Source organism: Eulemur rufifrons, chromosome 14 (genome assembly GCF_041146395.1).
Source record: "Eulemur rufifrons isolate Redbay chromosome 14, OSU_ERuf_1, whole genome shotgun sequence".
Lineage (NCBI taxonomy): Eukaryota > Metazoa > Chordata > Mammalia > Primates > Lemuridae > Eulemur > Eulemur rufifrons.
In genome coordinates, this window is record NC_090996.1 from 15,388,699 (window position 1) to 15,409,971 (window position 21,273).

At 41.0% G+C, this 21,273-nt stretch overlaps 1 protein-coding gene across 2 annotated transcripts in view; it reads left to right on the forward strand.

Moving 5' to 3' along the window:
• GNA12 (G protein subunit alpha 12) overlaps window positions 1-21,273 on the forward strand; it is a 97,163-nt gene that overhangs the window by 32,739 nt on the left and 43,151 nt on the right. For both annotated transcript variants that reach the window (XM_069485833.1, XM_069485834.1), the window contains exon 2: window positions 12,372-12,587. In XM_069485833.1, the coding sequence (XP_069341934.1) occupies window positions 12,372-12,587 (216 nt within the window). The remainder of the gene's footprint in view (window positions 1-12,371; window positions 12,588-21,273) is intronic.

A 21,273-nucleotide genomic window follows, 5' to 3' on the forward strand; every position in this document is an offset into this window, starting at 1 on the left:
GGCCGGTTCTGGGCCTTTCTGAGGACCTGGGCTTTGCTCTGAATGAGATGGGGGGCCTTGTAGGGTTTTGAGCAAAGTGGGGGTGAGAACTTAAGTTTAACCGGCTGACTTGGCTGCTGGTTGTGAGAATGGACTGAAGGGAGTAAATGTAGACAGAAGAAACTGGTTAGAAGACTTGCAATAATCCAGGTGAGAGATAGTGGTGACTGGACCAAAGCGATAGCTGTGGGAGTGGCAGAAGTCATCAAATTCTAAAGATAGCTCGAAGATAGAGCCACAGCATTTGCTGACAGGCTAGTGACGAGGGAGGAGTGAGATGCATTACTCCCAGCTGGTGGAGGCCTGAGGGGACTAGGGTCCTCCTGTGCAGTATAGGCCCTCTCTCGACCCCATCTGAATTCAGGCTTGCAGGCGTGGCTGACTCAGAGTACCTGGGCACTTTCCTCCTTGGGCCAGCTGCCAGCCTGCAGGGGAGGCACAGGCTCCAAGGACAGTTGGTGATCTGCAGAGGGTACTGAAGTAACTTTTCTAGTGATACAATGGTAGCAGGGCCCATGTACTGCCAGTTATAGCTTATCCTTAGCTCAGGCTGTTGGCTACTGAAGCGTCCTGCTATAGGTGGAGTGTTGGAAGTCACTGTTCGTGATGCTCACTATTTCAAGAAGGGAGTTGGGTATGAGTGAGAAGGAAACATATTAACAGACTCTTGAAAGAGATATTGAAAATTGCAGAGACCAACTCTTTGCTCTTTTGTAAGTGCTAATAAAACATGAATTAAGATTTTTGGTTTTAGCTATGTAAACTATTACCCATCCAGTCCGCAGAAGAAAGACAGCTGGAGAGCAGGCCTTCCTCATGTAGCCCAAGTCCTAAGATGACAGAAGCACCTAAAATAATAATTAAGTTTTTAGGTAATTTCACCTAATAATTTACCATAGCTCCTCCATGGGGCAAGGAACAGAGTTTATGTTCCCGAGAGTTCTTTTTAGCAAGCTGAGTTGCTGCTCTCTCCTAGTTCTGTTTATGTGTAAGACTGGCCACTTATTTTGAGATGCTATGGTGTCTTTACAGTTTAGTGAGTCTGCCTAATGCTGATATTTAATTTATTGCCATGTCCTAGTGCATTTTTGGTGCTGCTTATGTTACCATTGAGATAATTTTCTACAGTAGTAATTTTATCTTTAAACTTTCCTCCAGTCAGTCTTATCACCAGCTTCGAACTTTCCACCAGACAGTTGCTGAGGCGAGGAGTGAGAACAGTGAGCAAGCTGGTGTGTTATCCTGGCTATTACCTTTCTCTTATACCTTATTTTAATGCCTAATTAATTCAAGGGGATTTCTGTTTATATAGACAGTAATTGACATAAACTCTCCCCCCAAATTCAAAGCTCTCCTGATTTTGAAACTTCTAAGAACTCAGGCTAAGTGTTTGAAATTGTTCTTTATGCCTTGATATGGAAAGTTTTACTGGAAGTGTTGACTGAGCCTAGTTTTCTAGTTGGAAAAAAGAGACTTCAGAAATTCAGACATGGTTGGGAAATTTAACTTGTTGGCTTCTATACTTCAAATAAGCCCAATGTCTATTAATTTTCTGTTTTATCTAATTTTGGGTTATCAGTATACATATACTAAATTTGCTTCATTTTCCATTGCTAATTATTGTGATTTCTGTTTGAGGTATGGTTTAAGAATAGGACTGTGTAAATATTATTGGAAAACAATTTTTGTGAAACAAATAGATCAATAAAAAAATAATTTGGGAGAAATGAAAGGTAAATAAAAAGTTACCAAGTATAGATGTGTAAATTGGTAAACCTTTCTGGAGAGCAGTTTAGTAATATTTATTGGAAGTCTCAAAAATGTGTGCATGCTTTTTGACCTGGAAGTTTCCTAATTCAACATGTAGGAATTTATCACAAGAAAGTAGTCATATATGTGAAAATCTGTATGTATCAAGGAGTTCCTTACATCGTTGTTTATACTTTCCATGCATTGCAAATATTTCAGATGGTCAGCAATAGGGGATTAGTTTAATTATAGCATATCCCATATGTGGTACTACTGCTATTACAAATCTTGGAATTGTGTAATATTTAATGACATGGGAAATATTGCTAGAACTGGTTTCAAACCCACATGAAGATAAAAAGAATGAGACAGATAACATTCTAAGACATTAATAACAGTTATTTCTAGATAGTGATTTTTTTAGGATTTAATTTTCTTCTTTATGTATTTCTATATTTCCTCTATTTTCTACACTAAAAATATATTCTTTTTGCAATCAGAAAGACAAATTCCACGTTTAGAAATGTTCCCTACTGTGCAACATTGCTGTCCAGTAGAAATATAATGTGAGCCACGTGTGCACTTTACAGTTGCTAGTAGCCACATTAAGAAAAGTACAAAGGAGGTAAAATTGATTTTAATAATATATTTTATTTAACCCATATCCAAAATATAATTCCAACATGTAATCAATATAAAAAAATGAAAAGAAGTTTACATCTTCTTTTCATACTCGGCCTTTGAACTCCAGTACATATTTATAATACATCTCACTTCAGATGGACCACATTCCCACCGCTTGGGAGCTGCTTGTGGCCAGGACAGAGCAGTAGCTTTGGATGTTCTAATTCCAGGGTGCTGAGATAGTGTAGATGAATTAAGTTTTTTTAACTCTTCGGAAATTAAAGTAGAATCTGAACACATGAAATTTCTTCTAGTTTAGCCAGACTTAAAGCATGTCCTATACTCCTAGATTTTAGTTACTATTTTTAAAAAATATTTTAGAGAATACCAGAAATGTTGGGTCCTCAAAGGTCAACTCAGATCTGGTTCTAGTCTCTGTGCTTGTTGCTCGCTATGTGCAAGCAGACAGCAGACAAGACATCTGCTTCCTGCCTCTTTCTGTGTCCTTATCTCCCCAGACATACCCGTAGCAGTAGAGACGGTTTAAAAATTTCTCACTTTAGAATCACTAAATCACACTTGATAGCTGTGTAACTTTGAGCTTGTTTTCTCATCTGTAAAATGGGCACAATAATATTCACCCCACAGAGTTAGAAAGATTACGAGCTAATGATGGTAAGCATTTAACACAGTATTGTTCATATGGCAAGCGCTTAGTATGATGCATGATGCCTATGGTTACAGCTTCTCTGAAGCAGCCTTGTGGTTCGTGGACCTGCTTGACGTTGAAGCATGTCTACATCTGCTCATTCATTCGACACCTCAGTCAGTATTTAAAGGCTTTGTGGAAAAGCAGAGGGTCACTTTTGTGACCTCTCAGCCTTTATTTACCACAATATGCTGAGACTCCAAGCTTGATCAGGTTGAAAGCAATAGCAGTTATTCAGGAGAGGATTTTAATGAACAACTGCCACCACAAACTACACACATCATGTTGGGGTAAGTCAGAAGGCAGTCTTTCTAAAGTGAATGTTAACTGTGTGTCTTCTTCAGTCTTTAGTGGTAGATAAATATTGTGTGGTCACTCTGTGGTTCCCAGACCACACCTTGCAATCCAAGGTGGCCCTGACAAATGGGCCGAGAATGTGTTTCATCAAAACCAACCAAGTGACACTGCCCCCAAAGGACAAAGATTTCACAAAGATGTTCTCACACCTCCTCACCAGCTTCTTTCCACTGTGTTATCAGTTCTTTACAAAACCCAGCTGACAACTATTTGGACTCTGACCGTCAGCCCAGTTCTGTTAGGTTTGGAGTAGTGAGACATGAGAAAGGGCCAGCCTCACAGGGGCTCATCTGCGATGTGGCACTCAGACAGCAGTCCAGAGAAAAAATATGTTTTACCATTGGAACCCAGTCTACATACATGTGTGTGAGTGTACATGCACACACATATACATATCCATCCATGTATATCTCTCTATGTAGATGAGTCTATTTTACCTAAAACAACAATTCCATGAAACACTTACCTTTATTATTTATAATTTATCCAGATGTTTACCATCTTATTTTATTTCCTTTTTAAAAAAATGCCCACTAAATTATTTCACAGTGTGGATCCTAACTTGAATTTTGAAAATACTGAATTAGCACGTTAAGCCATGTTACCTGTTTGTATTGTTTGTAGGCTTTTTCCACCTTGGAATAATATTTAGTATTTAAAACTTTCTGTACTTAAGAGGAAGATTTCATTTCCTCGCATATCAGTGTTGGCCATTTAGTGAAATGTTTAGGGAAAGAAGATTCCGGCTGGGTGCGGTGGCTCACGCCTGTAATCCTAGCACTCTGGGAGGCCAAGGCAGGAGGATCACTCAAGGTCAGGAGTTCGAGACCAGCCTGAGCAAGAGCGAGACCCCCGTCTCTAAAAAATAGAACGAAATTAACTGGACAACTAAAAATATATAGAAAAAATTAGCCGGGCATGATGGTGCATGCCTGTAGTCCCAGCTACTTGAGAGGTTGAGGCAGTAGGATCGCTTAAGCCCAGGAGTTTGAGGTTGCTGTGAGCTAGGCTGACGCCACGGCACTCTAGCCTGGGCAACAGAGCGAGCCTCTGTCTCAAAAAAAAAAAAAAAAAAGAATATTCTGAGGCTGACAGCCTGACACCTGGAAGCATAGAATAGAAAAGAGTTGGTTCATACATGGCTCCAGGAGGTGATTTCAGAAGTCTCCAGCCTGCTGGCCCTTGAGTTGTGAAATGTAGCATGTGTTTTTATATTCCAGTTTAGGAGCTCTGAGGAAATCTGGTCTGATGTCATATTGCTTTTTTTTTTTTTCTTTTGACTTTTGGGAAAACCTTTTCTAGGCAACCACAAAAAGCTGATGAGAGTTTGTTTCTCCTGTGCACTTCTTACACCTAGAGTTTTTCCTATAGTTCCATCTATTCCCAGAAAAGTCTTTTCCCATTGGCCCATGCAATTAAATTTGCCAAAAACTTACCCAAATGTCACCCTTCCCAAGCCATTGTCCCCTCTGGATTTAACTTGGGAGAACCTGGTTGGTGTTCTGCTTGCACAAACTGGCCTCTCTCACTGCTTTCCCTGCTCTGCACATCTGAGTGAACCCAAGTCTCCTGGTTTTAGATCTCATCATCTTGTGGTGGGCTCCTCTGGTGAGGGCACTTGGAGTCACCTTCCGCTGGCTCTCTTGCCTTCAGCGGCTGCTTGCCTGCTGCCTGCTCCACTCATCACGGGGGCTTTAGGCAGGCTGCGGCCTGGTCGTGCTTCTTTTCCAAAACTTTTGATTGTCTCCTGTTTCTTACAGAATAAATTCCAAATTCTTTAGCTTGCCACAGTCTGTCTTTAGGCTGCACCTCTCACCAACAGTGATGCTTCTGGTTGTGCCTACATGTGCCTCCTACCTCCACCGTGGGGTTTATCTGTGTACTCCGTGTCTGATGCTCTTGTTGCTTCTCTGCCCATGCTGTGTCCTGCTGGACTGTTCTGAAAGCTCTCAGAGCAGGAGCCACGTTTACCACCATTCACATCTTTTCCCCATTGCCTGGCACTTTTCCTTACATGAGGCGAGCCCTCCATAGAGTTGCTGGTAGGTCTGTGGTGGTGGTGGCTTTCCTAGAGAGATAGTGTGCTTGTCCCACTGGAACAGCGCGTTTGTTCCAGAAAGCAAACACGAAGAGTCATGGTGGGGATGGGCTGGACGAGGAGGCCGACCAGCTCTGCACTGGAAAATAGTAGAAGCTCTGGTGACTGACATGTCTGCACACTGCTGCCCTTTGTCACTTTTCCTCTGACCTTTAAATTAGAAGCTATCCTGCACTTCAGTTTTAGAGGGAAATGAAGAGGCGCTGTTTGCTCTCTAGATTCATCAACTTAAAGACATGCATCCTGTTTACATTTCTGGCAGCATTTCTTTTATTTGGATGATGGCCAAAGGCAAACAACTCAGCCTAGTGGGTTTTTAAAAAACAGAGCTTTCCAAGTACACATGCTGTTGTTGTCTAACTGAGTGAACATCCCAAACCTTAAAATTTTCTTAACGCAACTGTTTTATCCTAGACAAAAAGCTCATATTATCTACTAGCATTTTATGTCTGTCTTAGGTTTAGTATTTATTGTGGGAAGATTTTAGTAAGGAATGACTAATCTAAATAGATTTGGTTTGATTAGGGGCTAAACTAACAAAATCTATTTTGAAATGAGATAACAGGATTTGCAATTTTTGGTCTTCATCCAGTAAAACCTAAAACCCCCCAAATCTACATCCCCAGCAGACAGGGAATCTATTCTTTGACTAGAAGTTTAAATTGCTGGATTTATAAGTTGTCTTAAAAATGTGATCTTTGAACAGTTCGAAGTGTTACATTGTATTGAGATGAAGTCATCAAATTGCTTGAGACTTTAACTGTTTATATTTGAGTAACTAGACAACATACGGTTAGTAAAAAAATTAATATTTCAGTAACATCATTTACTGAAAGAAGGACTTTCCTCAGAGTCATTAAAGCGACTTAAGTAAATTGTCTTCTATTTTTTTTTTTCTTAAGTGTATGTGAGTTTTAGGATTTTCTTGGCATTTGTGTTTTAAGAAATTGGTCTTTTATTGGAAAAGGATAGGGGCAAGATGTTTTATTTTTATAGTATGCCTCCTATGCTGGTATTTTAAGACATTAGCAACTCTATATAATGATGGCAAAATGTATAACTCTCAGTTCTGCAAAAGTACAGTAAATACAGTGTTGCCACATACCTTAAGCTCAAATGAGAGCTTACATCTCTCTCTAAAACGAGGGAAAAAAAAAAAAGTGAACTCAGAATTTAAGCAGATGTCCTAAAGTAAGTAGAAAACTTCTCTAGAGCTCAGTTTTGGATTTTTTCAGAACAAAGTTGGCAGAGAGCAGTTTTTGAGTAGAATAATTTAAAAAGGCAAAAGAGAGACATTTTTTTTCTTGGTGCCTTTTTCTTCCTCCACATGAAGTGAAAAAGATATCAAAAAACGGGCTGGAGTTAACTGTTTTAATTCAAAGTTTGTCAGCAGTTTTGCCATCTTCCTTGGATGTTGAAAAGAGAAATAAGGAATGTTCTCTTTGTGGTTGGGTGCAGTTAATTTGGACCAGTTCCAGCTTGCTTGGGTGGCATTGTGCAGTGGGAAGACAGATTGCTGTTGGACGGGCCAGTTTTGTGTGTTTTTTAAAGCAAACCTGCGTTCACCCCAATAATCGAGAAAGGCCTATGTGTGCAGCGTTAGAAACAGTCTTTGTAAATGACCTTCAGGTTTCTGAGTCCATTTGGCCCCCTGCCTTCATCTCCGATAGATAACAATGAAGCTTTCCAGGGGTTATAGATTTGATTTAACTTGTGAGTGAGGTCATACTCTTTGTGAAGCCAAACTTATTAATGTGTAAAAATAGCACCTGAAAAGATGTCTGGTGGGTCAGACCCAATTTGCTGTCCTTGAATTGTATGAGCAGGGCCTTTGCAGATGATGGGTGGGGTGGTGACCTGACTGGGAGGGTAAGGGGTGGGAGGCTGAAATCCTGTCCAAGCCCCGTTGCCAGGCTGGGGACTGCATCTGCCTTGACCACGGAAGCCTTTGTTTGATTTGTACAAAGGTGCTGAGACCCTTTGCCAGAGACCTGTCAAGAGAAATCTGTGCTGCCTTCTATGTGCTCAGATAATTTTTGCTGTGTGTAATGTGGAAAATAGGAATCATCTTTGTTTCCTTGGGTCCTTGAACCTCTTTGGTTTTCTCCCTTTAGAAAGGCAGGAGTTTGATGTGATACAGTCAAAGAAAGTAGGGAGATGGGAAGGACCCAGAGGCAGGAATCAGAAGAGAACAGGGAGGATTTATTTAAATCACATTTGCCTTCTAGCTACGTTCTGATCCGCTGTTGTCACATGTTTAAATGAACCCACTTTTCAAAAAGCTCAGTTTGGGACCCGTCTCCAGTTAGGATTTTACCATGCCACACCTTTTCCTACTAATAATCTCTTTTCCTTTGGTCTCTGGTAACCTTCCATTTCCAGTCCACATAGTTGGAACATACATTGCCATGATTGCTAGTTAACTTTAAAAACTTTTTATTTTGAAATAATTATAGGTTCACAGAGAGCTGCAAAGATAGTACAGAGCAGTATTACCCAGTTTTCCCCAATAGTTATGACTTACATAATTACACCATCCTACCAGGAAATTGACATTGGCATTATGTGCACTTGGGCCTGTGCCCTTTTTATCACCTGTAGATTTGTATAACCAGCACCATGATCACGGCCACACAGATCTCCTTGTGCTGCCCCTTTCTAGTTACCCCTCCCTTTCCTTGCTATCTCTAACTTCTGGCAACCACTAATCTCTTGTCCATCTCTATAATTTTGTCATTTCAAGAATGTTATATAAAGAGAATCACATAGTATGTGACTGCTTGAGATTGGCTTTTTCCAGTTAGCATCATGTCCTTAAGGTCCGTCCAGGTTGTTGTGTGTCATTAATCCATTTCTTTTTATTGCTGAATGATATTCCATGGTATGGCTGTACCACAGTTTTTTGCCAATTTTTGGCTGTAACAAATAAAGCTGATATGAACATCACTGTACAGGTTTTTGTGTGGACATCAGTTTTCATTTCTCTGGGATAAATGCCTGAGAGTAAGATTGCTGGGTTGTATGATAAGTGTTTATTTAGTTTTTTTAAGAAACTGACAAATATTTTTCAGAGTGGCAGTACCATTTTACATTCCTACCAGAAATGCACAAGAGATCCAGTTTCTCTGTATCCTTACCACCACTTGGTATTGTCAGTATTTTTTATTTTAGCTGATTTAGTGGGTATATAGTGATAACTCATCAAGGTCTTGATCTGCTTTTCCCTTATGTCCAAGTGATCTTGAACATTTTCACCTGCTTATTTGCTATCGATATATGTTCTCTGCTGAAATATCTCTTCATGTCTTTGCCCATTTTCTAACTGCATTGTTTGCTTTTTAACTGTTGAGTTTTGAGTGTTCTTGGCATATTCTAAATGAGTCCTTTGTCAGATATGTGGTTGGCATATATTTTCTCCCAGTCCATAGCTTGTCTTTCCTGCCTTTTAAAGAGGGTATTTTGCTGAGCAAAAGTTCTTAGTTTTGATAAAGTCTAATTTATTGGTATTTTTCTCTTATGAATCATAAATTAGAGTCACATCTAAGAACTTTTACCAAGCCCTGGGTCCTGATGATATTCTTCTATGTTACAGTTTTACATTTTGAGTTAGTTTTGTATAAGCTGTGAGGTTTATGTCAAGGTTCTTTTTTATTTTCTTTGTCCATGGATGTCCAGTTGCTCCAACACCATTTGTTGAAAAGGCTCTTCTTCCTCTATTTAATTGCTTTTGCACCTTTACAAAAATTAGTTGGCTGCATTTGTGTGGGGCTATCTCTGGGTTCTCTGTTATGTTCCATTCATCTGTGTTTCTCTCTTTGCCAGTACCACACAGTCTTGATACTTTAGCTATATACTAAATCAGAGACAGTGATTCTTCCAACTTAATTTTTCCTTTTCAGATTTGCTTTAGCTAATCTAGTGCTTTTCCATATAAACTTTGGAATAATCATGTCTCTATCCACAAAAGATCTTGCTGAGATTTTATAGAAATTGTGTTAAATGTCAATTTAGGGATATTGTTACTATGTTGAATCTTTCAATCCATGAATGTAGTATATCTCTCATCAACATTTTATAGTTTTCAGCATACAAGTGCTGTACATATTTTGTTAGAATTATATCTATTTTTTAGTGACCATTGATAATATTGCATTTTTAATTTCGGTTTCCACATGTTCATTGCTAGTATCTAAAAAAAAAAAAAAAAATTCTCACTGCTTCACTTGACTAGCCTTTAAAAAAATTTTTTTAAATTGACTTTTATGTGTGGATTTTATATACTGCATCCTTGGTGGATTCATTTGTTTTTTGGTAGATTTCTTGGGATTTTCTACATAGATCATCATTTCTTCTGCAAATAGGTTTACTTTTTTTTTCTATCTGGTCTTTTATTTCTTTTTCTTGCCTTATCACACTGTCTAGAACTGTCAATACCATGTTGAATAGCAGTGACAAAAGTAGGCACCCTTATCTTGTTCCTGGTCTTAGAGGGAAAGCATTCAGTCTTTCGTCATTAATTATGAGGTTAGCTGTACATTTGTGTCAGTGTTCTTTTTTAAGTTGAAGAAGTTCTCTCTCTCTATTCCTAGTTTGCTGAGAGTTTTTATTATGAATGGATATTAACTTTTTTTTAACCCATATATCTGTCTCTCTAGCCAGATTCTGAGTTTCTGGAGATTAGACAGTACTTCTTAAGTGTCTGTTAAGACAGTTTGTTTTCTCCACAATGCCTAGCTCAGTGTTTTGCCCTAAGTCAGCATCAAACAGATGTTTGTGGATTGGTAGAACTAGTCATGGTCACCGGTGGCAGATAGACACAGTTCTGAGGAGGGAATTCATAGCAACATTTCTAGCCAGACAGTCCTGGTCAGCTAGGTGTGGAAGAGAGTTTGTAACTGCTCTTTTTGGTCATCGTTAATGTTTGACTCAGTGGTTCAAGGCAGAAGCAGAAGTTATAGCACCAAACTGATGCTGCAGCAGAGATGTGAAAAAGGCAGCATTGATTCATCTCCTCTGCTTTGTTGAAAATGAAACTTTCTAGGATAAGTGCTAACTAAAAACCATTGAGTTTTATACTCCAAGTGGGTGAATTGCATGGTATGTGAGTTATATCACGATAAAGCTGTTATTTAACACATTGACTGCCACACTAGAAAAAAATTCTTTTTCCTTGGGGCCATGGTATTTTATTACAAAAATAGGAAAAAAAAACTTACAAAATGATCCTTTCTAATTTAATGAAAATTTTGTTATATTTTATTGTTTTCTGTGCATGAGTTATATGCAACTTGAAAAATAGTTCGCGAGGCTCCCTAGGTGAAAAGACGTGTGAGTTAACATATGCTTCACAAGGCCCCAGGCTCAATACTAGTGTGAGTTAAATACAACTCACATGTCAGTTATTATGTTAAAAAGAAATAAAAGGTCAGTGCCAGGTGGGCAGCTGGCCCCGGTATTCTCTGTCCTGAAGGATAGGGTGCTGCTCTCAGTCGGTTCTGAGTCCCCCAGACAGAAAGTCACGCACTTGACAGCCTTGTCAGTGCCCTCTGCTACTCTGTACACACTTGGTATTGATCACGCGAGAGTATTTGGTGTGTCCCCTCAGAACTCAGAAACTTGTGTGGATCCTGTGTTGCTAATTTTGAAGCATTAATCTAAGAGTGGTGAGCTACCACCTATTCACTGCACAGTGAGGCAGCTTCTGCTGAGATGGAGCATTTTTCCCGGAGCTGGACGCTTTCCCTAATACTATTTTAGTTTGGACTATTTCTCCATCCCCTTGACCCTGTCTGTGAGGTAAGAAAAGGGCAGAATTACTAACTTTATTTTTAACAGTGAGGAAATAAGCAAAAGAATGAAAAATAGTTTCTCATCATCACAAACAATGGTGGCGTTAAATCTAGAAATGATCCCCTGGCTTCTGTTTGAGTGGGCGGTCTTCTTGGCTTGTGTTATATTTTAGTCTTTTCCTGTCTCATGACTGCTGACTGCCTGATTTGTATGTTTTCCCACCCGTTTTGAGTTAGAACAAGTAGTTGTATCCTTCTGGCATCAAGGAGCTGCCAGATTTCAGTGATGATGAAAAGTAGTAACACCAGGAGTCCTAATAGTAGTACGTAGTCCCCCCATCCACGATTTGCTTCCACAGTTTCACTTACCCACCGAGATCCTAAAATAGGTGAGTACAGTAAAATAAGGTATTTAGAGAGAGAGAGACCATATATACATAACTTTTATTACAATGTATTGTTATAATTGTTCCATATTGTTTTTGTTAATCTCTTACTAACTTGTAAATTAAACTTTATCATGGGTATGAATATATAGGAAAAAACGTAGCATATGTTGGATTCAGTACTATCCATGGTTTCACACTGGCATCTTGGAACATATCCTGTGGATAAGAGGGGACTACTGTGGTTGTTGTTGTATGTAGTTGTTTTTAAAACCTTGTCTTTTTTGCTGATGTGGTTCATTTTCCAATGAGACTTGCTGAATTTGTTGCCACTTGTTTCCCCTTGTCAGTTGTCTCCTTTCCAGTAGCTTTTCAAATGAGTGACAGCAAAAGGCAGACCTGTTTGTGTGGTACAAATGTACATCTGTCTTGATAAGGTTATGTTCTTAGGAGTTAAGACACTTCATGCCACACCAAAACAAACCAAGAGACAAATTCTTGCAAATTGATAGCTTGTGAGTTTTCTGTTTTGTGACAATTGATGCCCATATTGTGGTTTTCTATTATGATTTAGTATTTGAAATACAATTAAATCTTCTTCTATTTCTTTTATTTCCTAGGGCTCAAGGGTTCTTGTCGACGCGCGAGACAAGCTTGGCATTCCTTGGCAGTATTCTGAGAATGAAAAGCATGGGATGTTCTTGATGGCCTTTGAGAACAAGGCGGGGCTGCCTGTGGAGCCTGCCACCTTTCAGCTGTATGTCCCCGCTCTGAGCGCACTCTGGAGGGATTCTGGCATCAGGGAAGCTTTCAGCCGGAGGAGTGAGTTTCAGCTGGTGAGTGGGCCCTCCTTCTGGGCTACGTGATTGTGGGTTTTTACAGGACTGTTTTTGACCGTTAGTAGAATTTCTTTAAAAACTATATGACAGTACAGACAAGCTGTAAATTGCCATAAATCCTAATATTCAATGACTAAAACACACAATGGAGACAAATTAAGCTCCCTAAATTGTTTAAGAGGGAGCAGAATTCACTCAGGCTAGATAAATGTTTTTGTTCAAGGATTAAGAAGGATTTTTTTTATTAAAGATGGGTGCAAGTCAAGGAACTGAAGTTTTTTAGAAGATCTTGTGCATAGTAGGAAATAAATGCCCCCTTAAAACAACTTTCCAGCCCGAGATGTGTGGATACAGGCAAATCACGAATGTTTTCAGATCAGCGCCTTGGAAACTAATCTGACCCCCGCCAGGAGTTCCCTTCAGATTTGTCCTTTCACTTTAAGGTCTGAAAGTTTCAAAAAGGCTAGTCATTTTAGTCATTTAGACTCATTTAGGATATGGGTCTGTAACCAGAAAATTGTGGGTATTTTACCTGTTGGTATTTTGGTTTTTTCCTGATAACCTTTCAGCTTTAACTGTATGTAAAGAAAAATATCCTGGCCGGGCGCGGTGGCTCACGCCTGTAATCCTAGCACTCTGGGAGGCCGAGGCGGGTGGATCGCTCGAGGTCAGGAGTTCGAGACCAGCCTGAGCAAGAGCGAGACCCCGTCTCTACTAAAAATAGAAAGACATTATATGAACAACTAAAAATCTATATAGAAAAAATTAGCCGGGCATAGTGGCGCATGCCTGTAGTCCCAGCTACTTGGGAGGCTGAGGCAGTAGGATCGCTTAGGCCGAGGAGTCTGAGGTTGCTGTGAGCTAAGCTGACGCCACGGCACTCACCCTAGCCTGGGCAACAAAGTGAGACTCTGTCTCAACAAAAAAAAAAAAAAAAAAAAAAAAAAGAAAAATATCCGATTTCTCCCATAACCAGAATAGATGTGCACAGCTAATACTAATGCACACCCACGATATCCAGAAATATACTGACTTTCACATCCCTGTGCCCACTGAGTACCCAGAATCCTGAATTTTAAGTCACTGGTCCTTTATCTTTCTTTATGTTTTTGTTATGGTTATGTATTTATTTTTAAACAATATAGTCTTGAGTTTTACTGGTTTTCAAACTTCATGTATATGGTTTCTTAGTGTATATACTCTTCTATGACTTACCTTTTCACTCAGCGCATTGAAATTTATTCACATGATACATGTAGCAGTGGTTCTTTCATTTTTACTGCTGTCTGATACTCCATCGCACAAAGACACTAGGATTCATCCCTTCTGTCATAAGTGCACTTTTCAATTGTTTTCATATTTTGCTATTACAAACATACTGCTGTGGTCTTTCTTGGTTGTCTCCAGATTCGCGTGTTCAAGGGTTTCTCTAGGATGTATACCTTGGAATAGAATTTCCGGGTCATAGGGCATATATATCTTCAAATAGATGAGGTGATGCCAAATTACTTTCCAAAATGGTTGTACCAATTGTGCGTCTGCCAGCAGTGGAAAAGCATTCCTGTTGTTCTGCATCCATGCCAATATTTAGTGTTATTGGACTTAAAAATTTTAATTATATCTCATGGTTTAATTGAAATTTCCCTAAGTATATTTATTGACTGTAAGTGTTTTCTCTTCTAGCAAATGCCTATTCATGTCTTTTGCCCATTTTTTCCTACTGAGTTATTTTTATTTTTCTCATTTCATCTGAGAGGTCCTGCATATAGTTTACTAATAATCCTTTCAGTTCAGTTTCCACGTACTCTTTACTGAATTTCCCCAATGTTAACATCTTACACAACTGTAGTATAATATCAAAACCAGAAAGCTGACATTGGTACAAAACTACTAATTAAAGTATAGACCCTACTGAAATTTAACATTTTCTGTCTCCTGTCCTTGTATGCTAGGATCCCCTGTGTTTATTGGCACGTCCCCTTAGCCTCCTGCAATCTGTGACAGCTCCTTGTGTTTCCTTGTCTTTCGTGGCCTTGACACATAAAGAGCACTGGCCAGTTATTTTGTAGAATTTCTCTATTTGAGTTTGTCTGGTGTTTTCTCATCATTAGAACGAGGTGATTCATTTTTGGGCAAGAAAACGACAGAAGTGACTTTGCGCCCTGCTCAGAGCATTGTATCAAGATGTGCATAATATTGATATGCCCAGTTACTGGTGATGTGAGCCTCGGTTGTTTGGTTAAGGCAGTGTTTGCCAGCTTTCTTCACTGGGAAGTTACTATTTTTTCTCTGTTTTTAATGTATATCTTGAGGAGATACTTTGAGACTACGCAAATGCCCTGTTTGCCTTCAAGTTTTTGCCTACTAATTTTAATGTCCATTAAGGGATCTTAGGATGACCTTTTTACTAACCCTTTTTCATCTGCATATTCTTTCACCAGTTAACTTTAAAAGTTAAAGAGTCAAAAGAAGTAGATGATGTGGTTGCCATAGAAAGGACATTTTAATCTCCTAAAGGGCAGGAATGTAAGAAACAACTGGGTAATGCAAGTTAATATCTGAGTGTGGAATTAGGGGTTAAGTCTTTGTCTCCCATAAACTCACATGGTCTGGGAGATGAGATTCTAGTCTATTCAGAACTTGAATAGAAATTGCTGCTATCAATTGAGGATTTACAAAAGAAGGAAATGTAAACACCAGAGCTGATTATTTACAAGGAATGTTTAGTAAGTATTGCATCTAGGATATCAGTGTGGTGGGATGACTTTGCCAGGCTTTTGTCCTTTGCCTTATTCCATTGGATACAATGTTTCAGAGCTGGAAGCTTGGTAAGTCAGGCCCTTGTCTTGGCACAGACATGGAAATGAGCCCAGAGAGGCTATGACTTGCCCAAGGGTATATCTTCTTGGTAATCACTGTGAGAAATTTGGGCCCGGAAGTCCAGTCTGCGTATTTCTCCCTATAGTCATTCATTCACTCAACACTTAAGGTAGTACCTACGTGTGTGCCAGAGAGCTTGTAATCTAGACATAGACTTAGCATGTGATTAGGGAAAGGTGGCTGCAAGGTGAGTTAGTAGTCATCCTTTTGTTTTGATCTTGGTGCTTCCAACAACAAGACTTTTTGAAGATATGACTACCTGGAAAACTTATTGTTCAAGTCAATTATGTATTTTTAAAGACTATAATAACCAAATGCAAGTATGACAGTGTTAAATTCTTGTTTATTGGGTAGTGGGTAAGATGGGTGTTTGTTATGCCTATATGTTGTACATTTCTGTATTTTTTCTTTTTCAAAAAATATTTACAGAGCATTTTATTAAAATAGCTAGATAGTAGGTCCTTAATAGTCATCATTGTCAAGATGTACATTTACAGCAAAATTCAAAGAACGTAATTGTCTTAATTCGTTGTCATTAGGGCCCCTGCCCTGCCCCTTCAGGAGGCACTTGTTTCTCTTCTTGACTCCTTTTCTTAGTGTCAGAAACCTTCCCAGAGTGATGTTTTGGTGACTTGTTTTTGCTTTTCTTTCCCCTTCCTGGCTGACCTCTTACAGCCTTTGACAGTCTCGCGCAGAGACCCAGCTGCTTCGGTCATCGCTGTCTGCCAGGTGTTAGGCTTCTCCCTGTTCCCTCTGTCCTCTCAGTTTTTCTCGCCATTCCAGTCAGATAGAAGCAAAAAGAGGAAGAAAAACGGCTGTGTCTGGCGATTACCTTGTGATGGCCCTTTCTCCTCTGAGGGGAGTAGTGCGGTGGGAAGGGGTCTTCCCTTTCCAAAGAGGAGACAGCCTGGCCTTCTTCCTACTGATCCCTTGTTGTGTGTGTTCCCTGCCGTCCACTGCCATTTACTCACTTTGGGTACCGTCTGGACATCATTTCTGTGGCTCAACAGAAGAGAAAAGAAGAGGACCTTGCCCTGTTAGACCTTAAGTTTTAAAACACAGTTAAGTAAGACACTCATCAGAGAGGTTTTTGTCATAAGTATAACTAACACAAACATTATCTTCTTGTATGCCTTTTTTTTCTTGAGACAGGGTCTTACTCTGTCACCTAGGCCGGAGTGGAGTGCAGTGAAGCAGTCGTAGCTCATTGTAACCTCAAACTCCTTGGCTCAAGCGATTCTCCCACCTCAACCTCCCAAGTAGCTGGAACTACAGGCATGCACCACCACGCCCAGCTAGTTTTTAATTTTTTATAGAGGTGGAGTCTCATTTGTTGACCAGGCTGTGACCCTCTTTTTTAATAAAAAAGATGTTAGAATTTTTTAAACATAACTTGAAAATTATCATTAACTGATGTGCTTATAATATGCATACAAACGATATTGCTATGAATTATCTGTTTTCTATGACACCTTTTAATATGGGGATCTAGTTAATTATAATGGCACAACATGGGTATATCGGTGTCTTTGGTGTGTAATTCCTACACTGAGAGCGACCTGAATTTGTACATCACAGTCCTCCTGCCATGCCATGTGTGGGGGTTTTTCCAGTGAGTCCTTTCTGTGTGCCAGGTACTGTGCTAAGGGACATCTCATTTCCTCAAAGACAGACACAGAAGCAAGTAATTGCGATAAAATGTGATAAGAAGTATAGTTGAGGAACATACAGGCTGCATTAGGCTTAAAGGTAAAAAAGTAGGCAGCTCTACCTGGCAGGAAGAGGTCAGGGAGACGTTTTTGGAGGTTTTTCTAAAGGTAGGTAGGGATGAGCTGGGGTGGGTTGGGATGAGGTGGCAGAGGAGCGGCAGAGATGGGGCCCAGGAAGCACCCAGCAGCTGCAGAAGTTCCCTTGACCCAAAAGCGGCAGGGGCTGGCCCTGCAGTCAGGCAGGAGCGTGTCCCAGTTGTCGTGCTTATGGATACAAGTTCAGAAATCCCAGCCCAAACTGGCGTAAACCGTAAAGAGACTTTGTTGGCTCAAAACTGACAGGGTGTGGGGGATGGAGGGTGAGATAGGGGCCCCCTGTGCGTTTCAGCTGTTTCTCTGCTCTTTCCTCGGCTCTGCTGTGCTTCTCTGTGCTGGCTTGTCTTGGGCCTGGCCTGCTGTGTGTGTGCAAAATGGCAGCAGCAGCAGGAGGCCTCACATGCGCACATCCAGCAGCAGCCCAGGCACGTGGCCGGGACATACTGTGCGTGGGATGGAACCCTCCGTCCCTGTACTCAGCACTGAGGAAAAGGGAGCAGCCTGCCCGGAGTGGTGGTGGGTGGTCCCACCCAGCCCACTGCTCAGTGGCAGGAGGTGGCTTTCAGGAGGTAATGACATGCTCATGAAGTCCACATGTGCTGCACCGAGCAGTTCGGACTTACCTGTAGGCAGTGAGGCACCATTGAGGTGTTTAAAACAGAGAATAACAGATCCGAGTCGCAGTTTTTCCACAAATTGCTGTGAGTCTTACGTAAGACGAGTCCACCTGGGCTCGCTTAGACTCCTGTCAAGAGGCAGTGAGATCTGAGCCGGGGCAGAGGTGGTTTGGATGTCTTAGGGTTGTTTCCTTGCTAATCTTTGGCACTTTGCTTCCCATCTAGTTCATTGTAATCTTCATCATCATCTTACCTCCAGACATGCCATGTGAGCAAGCTGGGGAATCTCTAGCACTAGGTACAGAATTGCCTGAATAAATGAACCAGCTTTTGTTTTCATCACATACTCTTGAAATTGTGGCCCACCAACTGAATGTGACAACTGAATTGTCAGTATAGGTTTGGTGTGTCTTTTCTTCCTCAAAGCATTGGATAACTGTGCTGGGAGTTTGATGCATTCCTTAGAGTCCTTACATGACTTCTTGTTGTCTGGTTATGAGCCAAACATGTGCTTGCTACACAGATGGGTCTGCTGCTCGCAGAGGCTGATCTCTTTTTCTGTCGTCTGATACTTCATGCCTCACACTTCGTGGATGTTAAGAAAATTCACTGAATTATGAATCATTTTTTACATCCTTTCACTTATTTCAAAGTGGCAGAGCATTGTCCTTTCCTGAAAATGTCTTCATTCACTCTTTGGCCTAGGAAGATGGAGTTAGGGACTCAGCATGGAAGAATCGTTTTATGCTGATTGCATAGCACTTCTTGGTTTCTTCTGGAAATCAGATGATGGTGCATATTGCAGAGATTGTTTTCTCTGTCATATTTAAAAGAATCAAATCTTTGTAACGTTACTAGAGATTGCTAGAAAAGATCGGATGTATAGAATGGATTTTAGATGTAGAGAGAAAAGAGGAAAAATATCCATGGTGGTTGTGTGTGTAGCTGCTGCTGCTGTAAAACCAAATGAGTGTGAAGTTTTAAGAGGAGATTATCCTGCAGCTTAGCGAGTAACATGCTAAGTATGAAAAGAATCACTGAAATCACCAGCCTCGTTCCTACCCTAAAATCCACATATGTTGCACTTAATTCTGGGAGCGTCTGGCCCTCAGGTTAATTGTGTAGCACACACAGCCACGAGCTGGTTGTCAGCATGGCCTTCTCTCCTGCCCCTCCTGCCCCTCATCCAGATGTATGGGCTCTTTAAGGGCCAAGGGCTATGGAAACATGGTTTACAAGTTCTCAGGCTCGGAATGCTTTTTTGGTAAAGCTCTGGGATAAAGTAGTGCCCAAAATTCTCCTTTGCATTCCTGGAACAACTGTCAGTTTATGCTGTGTGATAGTTGTGTCTTTTTAGGAAAGAATAAACCAATAACTTGACACCACAGGTTAACCTTTCTCTGGAAACTTGCCTGTGCTTTTGCTGATATTATTTTAATTGACTTTCAAAATGTTTTCCCCGGGCTTTCTTAGTAAGCTTTTGAGACACTAGAGGGCTGGACTGCATGGAAGAGGAGGAGATTTGTAGCTACAGTAGCTTTTTGTAATCTCTGAGACCATGAGAAGCAAAATGTCTTATATGAACTATGAACAGTGCTGCACATTTTCTGTGAATACCGTGTCCTTCTAGGAAAGAAATCTATGTAGTTATTGGTGGTTACTGTCAGATACTCAGGGAACAGTTTCATCGTAGCTGGTTGATTCCGAATAAGACCTGAAGTAGCAGCAGTGCCTAAATGACAGGTTATGTTCCTGGGTTGTTTGGGGACAGCATATTTAAGTGTTTTCCATGTGTCCCTGCAGACTCTGTTATTAGTCATCTCTTTGCCCATCTGAGTTGTAACTAGGCCCACCCAGGATTAGATAATGATCCTTTTGCAAGTATGCTTCTTTGCCTTTTCCTTATTCTTTCCTCTTCTCTGGTATTAAGATATCCAATAGACTTGATTTTTTAAAAGCTGTAATCCAAGGTTTTAGACGAGAGGGAAAAAGGAAAATCCCCAGGAAATGCTGATGAGGACAGTGCTCTTAGCCTCTCATGTTTCTTGTGGTAAAGTTCGGACATTTCAAAGTCTCTTTCTACTTTGGAACTATGTTATAGCAGATGGCAGATGTTCCTGGGTATCTCTACTGCATGTGATAGAAAACCCAAAATAGCAGTGGAACTTAAAGTGGTACATTTTTTCCCCGCTAACGTGAAAGAAATTCAGAGACAGCCAGTCCAGGGATGCTGTGGTAGGGCTGTGTCCAGACTTGTCCAGGGTCCTGCTGCGTGGCTCCTGCTCCCAAGCTGGGCCACCAGACTGCAGTGCAGCCAGACAGATGGAGGGTGTGGAAGAAGAGTGTACCCTCTTCCATTTAGGATGACTTCCTAGCAGTTAGGAAATCTCATTGGCTGGAATTTAGTCACATGACCACACCAATGTGGGAGGCTCACAGTGCAGGCTCTTGGTTGGCAAAATTGTTCAAAGGAGGAGGGGCAGGATGGGATGGGAAGAAGCCTCGAGCAGCCTAGGAGAGCCTGGCCAGGTACATAGGGTGACCATGGGAGGTTTCTTCTACAGATTCTAACTAACTCCAGTGTTCTCCGCATTTGTTTTCTCTCTTTCATGATTAACAGACTTGAGAATATGGCTGCAAATCCAGATTTCATTGTTCACTTTCTCTGTGGTTTAGAGTAGCCATGGGACTAAGTTCTGGATCTTGCTCTTGTAATGACATTTGCCCCCAGCCTCTCTCCCTCCTCCCTATGGCTGATCAGCGTCATGAATCTGGTCAGCGTGAACCCACAATTGGAAGTTGCACACACAGTGCCGCAGAGGCACCCAGCCTGTCTTGTTTAAGCCTCCGTGTCTTGGCTTATAGCCTTAACTACAGTAGCTTCCTGGAGTGGCATTTCCTGGAAAGCAGGGAAGGAGGTGGGTGTCTGGGGTAAGGGAGAAGAGTGTTCTAGCCAGAAGAATAACGAGTACAAAGGCCCTGAGGTGGGCTGGGCAGCAGGAGGCTGATGTGACATGGAGCCGAGGGAGCAGATGGGGTGAGCATTGCTTGTGAGGGGGCCCGTGAGGGCTGCTAGGAGGACGTGCATTTGGGCAGAGGAGGCATGATATGGTTTGGTTTACATTTTGATGGGATTGCTCTGGCAGCTGTATAGATAATAAAAACAAGACCTGTTTGGAGGTTCTTGCGGTAATCCAGGTGACAGATGATAGAGACGACAAGATGCCATCAGGGTCTGGACACCTTAGAACTGGAGAGGAATTTGGGGAACAGTCTAGCTGCTCATCTGGCTTATGGGCTCCCTGTGCATCAATCAGCTCTGCTGGAGACTGAGCCCCCCCTCCCCTCAGTGTTTTGGTGTTTAGATTTGGGACACTTGAT